Below are 12,192 nucleotides of genomic sequence, written 5' to 3'. Positions count from 1 at the left end.
ACTACACATGGCCATACCCCACTTCTGTGTTAACTTTCAGTTACGTAATAGAATGTTTCATTCCCTTGCCTCAGCCTCCTTAGAGATACTATCAAGTCCAACTAGCTCTTATTTAACAGGCCACCTGTATCCTTGCCTCCTTGCTGACGGCTCAGAGCTGCTAGGTGGAAACTGGTCCACACTGCTGCGAGTCCTCGAGGAGATTTCTAAGCTTAATCAGGACCTTTAGTGGATGGAGAGGTGGTGGGGCAGGAGAGCTTCAGATAGGTGCAAAATGGAAAAAAAAAAAAATGAAGAGGGAGTAATTAGAGGCCAAGCCCCAGGCAGCTGCAGGGCTGCCCTGGAGGAACTCGGCCCAAGAGGTGCAGGTATGTCTGGAGTCTCAGCCATTCTCAGGTGGGATTGGAGCCTGTGCCACCATACCTGTCTGACTACCTCCATCCCCGGCTTTTCCCCTCTCAATTAAAAGTAGACTTTTCTCAGTACCCTGTGGTGAGGGTACTGAGGGCACAGTGAGTCTTTAGTGATGTGTATCCTCACAGCCTACCTCATCTCTGTCTAGCATCTGCACCACAACAGCCAGCTCAGGACGGTGGCAAGAGCAGCAGCTTCATCAGGCTGCACTATGTCCCAGGTTTTTTTGTTTTTTTGTCTTTTTTTGGTTGTTCTGTATATAAGTCTGTGTACCACGTCTGATACCTGTAGAGTCCAGAAGAGGGCACTAGATTCTCTGGAATTATGGTTAGAGACAGTTGTGAACCACTATGTGCTAGGAATTGAACCCAGGTCCTCTCCATTCCCTGGTTTGAGGCAGGATCTCATGTAGCTCAGGCTGGCCTCAAACTCACCATAAACTCAAAGTCTCAAATCTTCCTGTTGTCACTTCCAAGTGATGGGATTGGAGCCTGTGCCACCATACCTGTCTGACTACCTCCATCCCCAGCTTTTCCCCTCTCAATTAAAAGTAGACTTTCTCTACTGTCACATAATCTACCCTGATTACTTCCCCTCCCCCTACTCCTCCCAGTTCCTTCCCACCTCTCTTCCCATCCAGATTCACTCCCTTCCTGCCTCTTGTTAGAAAACCAAAAAACCTTTAAGGGACAATAATAAGAACACATCAGAGACAAAACAAATCAACAGAAAGAAGTGTCCAAGAGAAGGCCCAAGAGTCAGAGATCCGCTCATTCCCGCACTCAGGAATCCCATGAAACCTCTCGACTGGAAGCTAGATAGCCAGCAGAGGACCTGGTGCAGACCTGTGCTTGCTGCCTCCCTCTGAGTTCATATGAGCTTTGAGCATGCTGATCTGCAGGGCCTGTGTCCTCCACACCCTCTGGCTTTTCTGCTTTTGCAGCCTTTTTCTACAGGGACTTGAGGGAGACCTCTCGTTTAGGGCTGAGTATTCCAGAGTGTTCCACTCTGTTTAATGTCTTGCTGTGGGTCTCTGTATGTGTTTGTATCTGGTGTAGGAGGAAGCGCCTCTGATGATGGCTGACCAAGGCACTGATCTAAGAGTATAACAGAATAGCATTAGTCTTTTTTTATATTTTTTGAGATAGGGTTTCTTTGTATAGGGTTGCTTGTCCTGAAACACTCTATAAATTAGGCTGGCTTTCAGCTCAGAGATTGGCCTGCTACTGAGAGTAGGGGTGAAGGCTCTATGTAGGCATCAGCTTAACTTCTCTCTGTTCAATTGAGTTACATAGGTGCTGTCTTGGCAACAGGCTTAGTTGTTTGGGAATTCCCATGGGATCCCTTTGGCCAACAGCTCAATTAGGTGTAACACAATCCCAATCCTGGAAATTTCATTTGGTGAAGAGCCAGCTGGGGCTCTCCCTCATTATCTGGTGATTTATTTAGCTCACCTTCATATGCATGTATTTAGGAAGCTCCTACTGTATTAGGTTTCCATACAACTCTTCAAATGGCTCTTCATTCTAGCTCTTCTCCCCTCTCCGCGTGATGCTTCTGTTTCAGCCTTCACCCAATCCATTCACATCTATCCTATTTCCCCTTCCCAATGAGATCTGTCCCCGAGCCTTTCCCTTACTGTATATTTAACTTCTGTGGTTCTTTGGATTGCAGCTTGATTATCACTGACTCGACAGCTAATTCTCACATATACCACTTGGCTCTTCTGATCATATTTCACCCTCACAACCCAGGGATGGGCACTGCTAGCAACTCCACATTACAGGAGACAGGTGTGCACAGTTACATGCTTGCTCTGGTGCTTTCGAGTATGGAAGGCATTGAAGTGGGCATCCTTGGGTGGCAGCATCTTAGCTAAAGTAGGGACATCGATGAAAGGTTCTACTTTGTCCCACAGTGTGCCAAAGCCGAGACTTGGGGTCCAGGGGTATCAAAACAAGGTAGTGTTAAGCACAAGACTTGGGGTCCAGGGGTATCAAAACAAGGTAGCGTTAAGCACCAAAAAACCGCAGAATGCCCAGCTGTCCTGAAATTCCCTAAATGTACCCAGAAAACACCATTGACCTCAAGGGATAGAGGTGGTCGCAGAAAACATAAAGCTGCCCAAGGATTGCCCTGGACATGAGTTAGCTCTCAGACGGAAGCAGAAGCAGAAGCAGAAGCAGAAGCAGCAGGCCCTGTTTTGTCCTCCAGAGGGCACTTGATACTAGAAAATGGAGCTGAATGAAGCCTGGAAGAAAAGTATTGCCTCAGGTCACACAACCTTAAGCATCAGTGAAATTAAGATTTAATGCCAGTAAAGGACATAAAAATCCCACAAGCTCAAGTATGTTAATGTTGAAATGTTGTAAGGAAATAACAGTTACTTGGGAAAAATATTCATGTCCATTCTGTGGCTGAATGTTATTACTAAAAGATCACTCAGTGGGGAGGAGTGTGAGAAACCAAGGATATCTCTGTTATTGCTGTCACTGCTGCCACAGCATGGTCACCTTGACACAGAAGATGGCTGCAACTAGCATCATGGTGGGGTTCTACAGCAAGCATTCCAGCCCTTCTTGTCCCTACCCCTCATGCCATGATCTTTTGGTCATAGCAAGGATGCTTAGAGCCCCACTGCCCCTTCACCAAAGACCTGGGGGTGGGGGAGGGAAGAGTGAGTGTCCACGTGTGGTGCTCGACAATACCAGAGGCTGCAGCTAGTCATATGGCATTTGTACTCCACCACTGTGCTACCTTCCCCAGGTCTGGTCCAGCTTGAGTCAGAAAAGGAATATAGCATTTTTATTAACTACTTTAAGTAGAACAAACTAAATACATATTTAACAGTTTTGGTTCATTTATACAGTACATTAAATAAGTTATGCACAGAGTTAAGTAACAAAAGTTCCTACTGAGTCAAATGACAAAGCACAGAAAAACCAGACTCAAATGCATCCTGCGGGTGGCTTCACATTCATCACCCGCCTCTGCAAACCATGCTTGCAGGATTGGCTTTTATTTACATTATTGGTTTTCTGTATGGATGGAGCCTTTGTAGCCTCATTAGGAACTTGGAAAGCCACAGGAGTGGAACGAAGGCCTTATTATCAAACAGCCCTTTAATCATTCACTGAATTGTTGCAGCTTCTTCCTGGGAACCACAAGGCAGGGACTGGGCTGTCCCTGGCAGACACCAGCTGCACATGCCCTTTTTGGTATAAGCATTGACAGTTTACACTGGGCAGCTGGAGGCCTGATAAGACGGTGTCTGAGCGGGAAGTGCCACCTCTTGGGCTGTGGAAGGAGATGGTAGAGTAAATTATCAGCCACCATCTCAGCTTCCTCCTGGCTCACACTGGCTCCATCATCTTTGGAAATGGGTGTCAACATGAGGCAGAAGCAGGTAGTCAGCATTTTGGCTTTAAAGGAATATACTTGAGTGGCCAGGGTCTGCTAAGCAGCTGCTGGATCAAGGATCTTCCACAGCTGGCCATCTGGTCCACAATGGCCAGTTCAGTTCCTTCTGGCTTTTCTCACATTTGGTTCAAACATGCCACCACCCAGTTCTCTGCAAATAGCTAACATTCATCAAAGTACACTGGCTTAGTCTCCTGAGCCAGGAGCCTGGAAACCTTGGTTCCAGTCCAGTTCTGAAGTAAGCCTCCAAGACGTGTCCTATTTGTAAAGGTTTATTCAACCCACAATCCTGTCTGCAGTTTTCAGAACGAAGGCCATCTGCTCACTCCTTATGCTCTAGGGAGAACCACTAACACACACTTGCAGTTGTGTTGAGGCCTCACACACCTGCTGAGATAGTTTCCAGAACCACTCAGAAAAAAATGTCTTCACTCTCTCTGAGAAGGTGACAAGAAATGACGGTAAAGCTGACATCAAGATTTGAAGCACTCCCTGGGGATCAAATGGGTAAAGGAGTCTACATTACAGAAGACTGACAGCCAATGCCTGGATAGACCTCGGGGGGCCAGACAGGTTATTCCATGGAGACCCATGGCTGCACATAACTTAGCACCTTAGGAGAAAGCCACTCACAGCCTGCGCCCTCACCTCCACCTCCCTGCATGAGCCAATCTGAAGCTGCAGGGCCCTTCAATGAGTCTCTGTGGGATAAGTCTCCTGTAACTCAGGCTTGCTATGCAGCTATGGATAACCTTAAACTTCTGGTCCTCCTGCTTCTACCTCCTAAGTGTTAGAGGATTACAGGTATGTGCCACCATGGCTGGTGTATGCCACACTGGGAATGAAGTCCATGCTACCAAATAAGCCATGTCCCAAGCTAGCTTCAACAAGTCTTCATTTGCTGGAGCGAGGACTGGTGTGCAGAACTCCCAGTTTGGCTACTTTTGTTATTTACTTCCTGAAATTTTATCCCTCACTTGGTACAGAATGACCAAGCCCTGACTACTTTTCTTCCTCAAATAGTTACTGCAGAGGCCAGACTTGTGAGCAGCCTGAAGCTCTATGTTCACTCCCAGCCTGGTGGCTCATATAAGCAGACTTAGAAACAAAGCGGTGAGCCAGGAATCACTTGTAGCTCCAGCTCCTACTGCTGCTGCTCCTGCCTAGGGAGGAGTTGGAGAACTGCAGAAAGGAACTCCTTAAATCTGAAAAGTCCTAAACAGATGTCACGTAAGAGTGATGCTGAAGCCGGGCCATGGTAGTGCATGCCTTTAATCTCAGCACTTGGGAGGCAGAGGCAGGCGGATTTCTGAGTTCAAGGCCAGTCCGGTCTACAGAGTGAGTTCCAGGACAGCCAGGGCTACACGGAGAAACCCTGTCTCGAAAAACCAAACCAAACCAAACCAAACCAAACCAAACCAAACCAAAAACAAAACCCCGAGAGTGATGCTGACCAGAGGCAAGATAGAGACAAGTCTGAGAACTGAACTATATAGTGTAAAGTACTGTCCGAGTGTGTAGACAAACCTGGGTAGGACACAGAAGCAAAGCAGTCCCCAACAGCACTATAGAAACTCAGAATCGGACAGGCCAATCACACAGCCCACAAAGGTAGGCTAGATTTTGTAACCCAGTTTGCTGTACAAACTGATCTCCAACCAGGTAAGTAGTAATGTATTGGTTCTAGCTCTTTATTCCAACTATCTGGAGTAGTTCTGTGGCAAAAAAATTTAACACTTAAAGGGTGTTCATCCATTTTACTACTGAGTAACTGACCAGGGCACACCAGGAGACATTCTCATGTTCACAGAAGCTCCTGATCTGCCCGAAGTTTTGTGTCTGAGTATGGACAAGTGCTGTCTGGTACTAACTCTATCTAGTAAGTCAAAGTTGTCCCCACTAGACTGATGGGATGGGACCAGGGAGGCCAGGCTGTACTAAGCTGTCTGGCAAACAGTGGGTCTTGGGTATTCTATGCTAAAATAACATGATTTTAAAGGTCTACTTTCTAAGTCTGAGAACCCTTGTTCCAATGAGATAGGAACTCAGTATTTTTAAATCAGCCTTAACTGTGTGCAAAGACACTAAATCCATACTTTTATGGGGCAAGTGTTAGTATTCAGACTTGTTCTTCAGACTTGTTCATTGTACAAAAAGTGACCACAGCTTCCAAAAGCCAACAGGATCAAAGGCAATGACTTATCCCAATTGACTGCACAGGGCAAAACGATTCTGGAGTATACTGAGTGGCCGATGCAAGGTGCTGACAACTAATAAACTTTAGATGGCAAGGAAAAGATGTGAGCAGTACTTGGCCTGATCAATAGGTCCAATAATGACCAGATCGATGTCTCCAAATTCTATTTGGAGAATCAGATAATTGGAAAAGTTCCTGAAGATGGGAAAAAAAAAAAAAAAAAAAAAAAACAGGTCAGGCTCTTCAAAAACGGTTCCCATTCTTCACAAACTCTGAGCTGTGAGGGAGACTATAAACACGGAGCACAGAAAAAGGATGCCTCAAATGTCCACCTGATAATAAACCTATGAGGTGGTGTCAAAACCAGGTGCGAATAATCCCATCAGGGTTAGGAGCACTGCTTAGGTGCCAAACAGAACCTACTCACAAGACATCCCCAAGGATCCAGACATGCAGTCCCAGAGAGAAGGACACATACAACAAGGCGACTGTTTTAAACAGTCAAGCAGTGGCAGAGGCTCTGCATTTCCAAGGTGATCCACGGAATATTTTAGTTTGGCCAACATGCTTAGAGAAAAGACTAGCACAATGGCTCCATCCTCTCTCAGACCGATCCATGCGATGGAGATTATTTTTTACACAAGCAAAATCAAGAAAAACACTGGAGTTAAGAGGTGGGTTCCAAACTAACGAAGACAGCCAAGTTAGAAAATCTTGTCCAAAATGATCCATGATGCTTGGGAAGACTAATTTAATTTTTTATCATTACTAGAGATTTTACTGAAACAGTGACTTCTTTCTTGCATTTCTGAGCATCTTAACAGCTCTGAGCAGCTCAGGAGAGAGTCCTGAGTACTGCTTTTGTGCTATCCAAGTCTCTTTTAGGCCAATCAGTGTCACTCGAGGGTGGATATGGGGCTCAAGGAACTGTTTGAAGACAGGGGAAGGAAGGGCCTCCTCCTAAGCCTGCTACCAGTCTTCAGGCCTCTACTGTGGACAGTGTGGGACACTATTGACAATATGCTAATGCAAGGAGTCGGAGGGAGCTGGTGTATACACTGAGAAGGGGCTGGTTATGCCAGCTTTAGCTGGAAGAGGAACCTCAGGAAAGCCATGGAGGAGGCAGCTCAAGCTACTTCCTGTGTGCAGAGAATGATACATTAGTTCTTCCAAGGACACGTGGCAAATCCCAGAGAAGCTGTGGAGTGCCTCTTGGATGCTTCCTGCCAACTTCACTTCTTGCTGACGACCCAACAGCTACTTGTTCTAATAGCCAGCTCACTGGTGCAAGCATGCTCCCATGTGGAGGGGTCATCAGGACAGGTGGAGTCTGTAGCTTAGAGCCCGTTGGCATCAATGGCTGTCACAGAGGCAGGTGTTGAGGACCGTGAGGTGGTAGCTGAGGTCTTGTCCAGGGCTGGGCTGGGCACACTGCAGTCAGCAGACCTGGCTGAGCCCCGCCCTCCAGGGAGCAGTGGCCTGCTCTGGCTGTGGGGACTGTGGCCATGTAGACTCTGGCCACAGAGGCGGTGGTGCCGCTCCCAGTCCTTATGCTGGCAGAAGGAGCCGCAGTAGCGAGCAATGTTGCAGCCACTGCACGTCTCACTGGCTTTTCGGCCACAGTTCCAGCAGTTCTGCAAGACACAGGCGTCAGTTAGTGGCTGCTGACATCTTGATGGGCAGGCTCGCCACTGTCACTTGTCATCTGCATGGTACAGCAAGGACTGTGGCGCTACAGACCTGTGGGTAAGTCTCTGAGGATGCCCTTTAACTCTTGATCCTCCTGCTCTCCCTCCCAAATGCCAGGGTCATGGGCATGTGTCACCTGGGCCCAGGTCTCACAACTACCTTCTGAAGATCATATATCCACATATGAGCTTGAACAAACAAACATTTTCTACATCCCAATGGAGGAACCATCTTCAGTGTTTTTATTGACAATATCTGATCTTTTAAACTAAGACTTTTAAAAGAATATAGGAAAACTAAGATTTTTTTTTCTCCAAAAAGTTCCCTTCCAGGGAACCAGGATGGATGAGGAGGGAGATGGCTATGCTGCTGCCTCCTCTGTCCTCTGTGTCTATGTCCCTCACTGTCGTATCATACAGCAGATGGGCTGAGGGGACACTATAGTCTGTTCTCAAGGCCACTCAACCCTGGAGTCCCTGAAGTGGACTCTGGGCATTTTCTTACTACTTGTTACATCTTAAGAGTGGGGTAGACGATCCTGAGGCTTAGCAGAAACGGCTAATTATGAACAGTAATTCTATCACAGTATAGAAGAGCCAAGAAAGGTTTCCTGTGGGCTCAAGGAGCAGCCATGAAAGCAGCATACAGTCATTTAAATATACAAGTGACTGGGAACAAAGACAACATAAAAAAAAATGCTAGCTAGCCCTGTGCAGCCTTAGCACGGATACCAGTGATATGTGAATGATCTACACCTGAACACTCACAGGACTGACTGGTAAAAGCTCTTTTTAATGTTCTAGTATAGTAAAACTATCAACAACAAAGCAACTAGCCCAGCTACTTGGGAGGCTAAAATGGAGGCTAAAATTTAATTTGAGACGAGTCTGGGCAGTGTGGTGAGCCATCATAAAACAAAAAACCAAAATGTCTATTGTTTAGTCACACTTCAAAATTAGCATTCCTCAACTTTGAGCTATAGACTTAGGTCAGTATTTTTCTGTATTTAGTGTGCAAAGGTTATGAACCTTCTGAGGTCAGAACTGTGATTCTAAATTTCCTTTGGTTTTTTTGTTTGTTTTTTGTTTTGTTTTGTTTTTTGAGACAGGGTTTCGCTGTGTAGCCCTGGCTGTCCCTGAACTCACTCTGTAGACCAGGCTGGCCTCGAACTCAGAAATCCACCTGCCTCTGCCTTCCGAGTGCTGGGATTAAAGGCATGCGCCACCACTGCCCGGCTAAATTTCCTTTGTTAAGGAGAGGCTCCTAGTTATGACCTGTATCACAATTATCTGCAGCTTGTCAACAGCCTCGGGTCCCAACTAGACCTCTTTCCTCTTCATTGTCAATTGCTAGTTTATTGTGTTTGCCAGAAAACTTGGAGATGGAGATAGAACATGCCTTGTGGGAGAGACAAGGTGATAGGATACTCTCGCCCCTCCATTGCAGGCAAGGGAGCAGCGCGGATCTAGGGCTATACTGCAAGTACAGAAGCTGCCGTAGCTTACACATCACAGCAAAGGCCTTATCACCTCAACAGTATCACTCTGTAAACTCAGATTACCTTCCTAAAGCTAGCAGGCCAACAGACCACGGCAGCTGAAGCTTCTGCACAGAAAACTGAGTCTTTAATGATGCAAAGCCAGTGTAAAGTCAGGGTGGAAGTGGCACGCTTCTTCCACACCACACAGCTTATCATGAGATGGAGAAACTGCAAGTCATCCAGGAGGATTATTTCTGATGAAATTAGAGAATCAGCATTTCTGCTCCAATGCAAACTCAACAAAAGCTTAGGCTGTCTGGTCTTCCCTTTGATATGCAAATTTGCCAGAATCCATGCTGGCAGGCATCTCAACGCAGGGTACTTAGTTTGCTGCTTAAAATTATAGTTCCTACAGTCTTAGTCCTTATGTTCTAAGCCTAAAAAAAAAAAATGCCTAAAATAAGGTGGTTAGCATAGTGGTGCATATCTGCAATATCTGCACTCTGAGACTGAAGCAGGATTGCCTTTAGTTTCCAGACCAACCTGGATTCACAGTACTGGGCCTGAATGGGCAATATATATAAACACTGTCTCAAAAAAGTTACAAGCCGGGCTGGAGAGATGGCTCAGCAGTTAAGAGCACTGACTGCTCTTCCAAAGGTCCTGAGTTCAAATCCCAGCAACCACATGGTGGCTCACAACCATCTGTAATGAGATCTGACTCCCTCTTATGGAGTGTCTGAAGACAGCTACAGTGTACTTACATATAATAATAAATAAATAAATCTTTAAAAAAAAAAAAAAAGAAAAGATTTCAGGGGATAACTCAGTAAAGAATGAACCAGAGCCATAGGCAAGGCCAGAATTCTTCCCCCAAACAGAAAAATAAATAAATGTTTAAAAAAAAAAAAAAAAAAAAAAAAAAAAGAAGTTACAAGCCAGGAGTTGTGGTGTACATCTTTGATCAATCTCAGTACTTGGGAAGCAGAAAGTTCTACGCTGGAGGCCAGCCTAATCTACATAGCAAGTTCCAGAACAGTCAGGGATACACAAAGACCCTGTCTTAAATAAATAACACAACAACTTGGAAATTTTTTGTTGAATTCAAATATATTAGTGCTAGGGCTTAATGCACGTTCCCTGCAGTTCCAGCTCCTCTAGAGGCAGCTTTATCAACTTAGTCTCAAAATAAAAACAACAAAAGGCTGGGATCACACTTGCCAAATACACCCAAGGCCCTAAATGTAATCATCTGTACTGTGACCAGGGAGGGTGGCAGGATGTAACTGGTACTGTCACATTGTTTCTGCCCTTACATCCTTTTTTCATCTTTATGACCTACCTGCCTTCTCCTACGTGTACCAGGCACAAATGAACTCTAAATTCTGTCTTAATCTCCTAAGTGGTATAATTATCATATCTGGTCTAATTTTTCGTATTTGTTTTTATTCTATCAAAGCATCCTGGGCCCTGGGTAAGGTATTGGGAGTCTACCTTATCTGCCTGCCCAGTTTGTAATTTAGAACCAACATTTACCTAATGAGATTACTGTGAGGACCAGAAGAAGCATGCATGCACAGCCAGGTGTCCATCCACCTGCACACAGTGAGCCTACTACATCTCTATAGCTGGGTATCTTCATCTGTATGTACTGAATCTGCTCTAGGACTGCTAGTCATTATCACACAATGGGACACATTTCACTTCATGGAAGCTAAAATAGTGTGTGTGTGTGTGGTAGACTGTTATGAATACAAAAGAATAGTTTATTATTTTAGTATTATCGTCAAGTAAGAAAAAAGTCTCTTGGTAATGGCTAAAAATCCCACCATCTAATTCAGGAGTGGACTCTTTCTACCCAGCATTTCAGTGGCAAGCAGCGGGCTTGCTTCCCTTTAGCCACCCAGCCCAGCCTATAGCCCAGTGTAGCTCTGACCTCTGTGGACTCTTCTTGCTCATTGATGACCAGGAAAGCATCTTCTGCAGCCTGCCGTTTGACATCCGCTATGGTCTGCTCCATTCGAGCTCTCTCCGTTGCAATCACTTCAAAGGCTTTTTGCTCTGCCTCAGCTACAGCCTTCTGTACCTCTGACATGGCCTGAATTTTCACCTTATTCACGGCTTCTTCTGGAAGAAAGCAACAGTAAAATCAACTGGCAGAGAAATCTTTTCACTTCCATCTCACAGCATTAAGGGATGTGGGAGTGGAAAGTGGGGGTAGAGGAGGTAGGGTTTGATAGGTTCTCACTATATAGCCTAGGTTAGTCTCAAATTTGTCACAATCCTACTTCTGCTTCCAAGAAGTGAGATTATTTATAGGTATGTGTCAACGCACTCAGCTAGCTAACAACAGTACTGCTAAGGAAAAATAGTAAAACAAGATGTGCAAGGGTGAATGTGAAGCATACACTCACATTATTCCTACAACAGGCTCACCTAGTCATGCAACTGTTAGGTATAAACATGAGGGTAGATTGATTCTGTGTGAAAAGCTGGCAAGACATAGATAAGTAGACACCACCCATCCTTCTGAATGGGATCAAGTACCCCAATGGCTTAGATGCCTTATGTCAAAGAGACTAGAGTTTCAAGGACAAAGGTTGTTAACTGTACAAGAGCAAGAGGATCAAAAGGTGCTTTCAATATTTGATTTCCTAAAGGAAATGTGAACTTCTAGAATTGCATACAACAAGAAAGAAAGCACCTGGAAAAGTGGGTGTGGCTCAGTTGAGAGAAGAGGCTCTGAATGTATAAAAGGGGTACTCAGGAGCTGAGGAGTTAGGGTAGTCTGGGTGTTGTGGAAAAGGACAACGAAGGCAGCTTTATGCAATGAATGGCACTGAAAGCAGGGAGGGGAGGGCTGGGAGGCACCCAGGTGCAACACGGACTGCTTAGTTCAGACCCCCCTCCCTCACTAACCCACCTTGCTTCGTTGAAGACACTCCAAATGACAAGGGCTTTAGCCAAGAGAATGTGAATCTAAAACATCTCC

At 45.5% G+C, this 12,192-nt stretch overlaps 1 protein-coding gene across 8 annotated transcripts in view; it reads right to left on the bottom strand.

Moving 5' to 3' along the window:
• Nucleotides 1-3,192: 3,192 nt before the first annotated feature.
• Nucleotides 3,193-12,192, bottom strand: part of Cbfa2t2 (CBFA2/RUNX1 translocation partner 2) — a 103,259-nt gene continuing 94,259 nt past the window's right edge. For 6 of the 8 annotated variants that reach the window (XM_006498642.3, XM_006498641.2, NM_172860.2 and 3 more), the window contains 2 exons: nucleotides 11,137-11,327; nucleotides 3,193-7,665 (listed from right to left, as the gene is read on the bottom strand). In XM_006498642.3, coding sequence (XP_006498705.1) covers nucleotides 7,369-7,665; nucleotides 11,137-11,327 — 488 coding nt within the window. In that variant the 3' untranslated portion in view covers nucleotides 3,193-7,368. The remainder of the gene's footprint in view (nucleotides 7,666-11,136; nucleotides 11,328-12,192) is intronic. The other 2 variants (XM_030247023.1, NM_009823.1) reach the window with 1 other exon arrangement.

This window comes from Mus musculus, chromosome 2 (genome assembly GCF_000001635.26).
Source record: "Mus musculus strain C57BL/6J chromosome 2, GRCm38.p6 C57BL/6J".
NCBI classification, from domain to species: Eukaryota; Metazoa; Chordata; class Mammalia; order Rodentia; family Muridae; genus Mus; species Mus musculus.
This window is presented reverse-complemented; position numbering and strand designations above follow the sequence as displayed.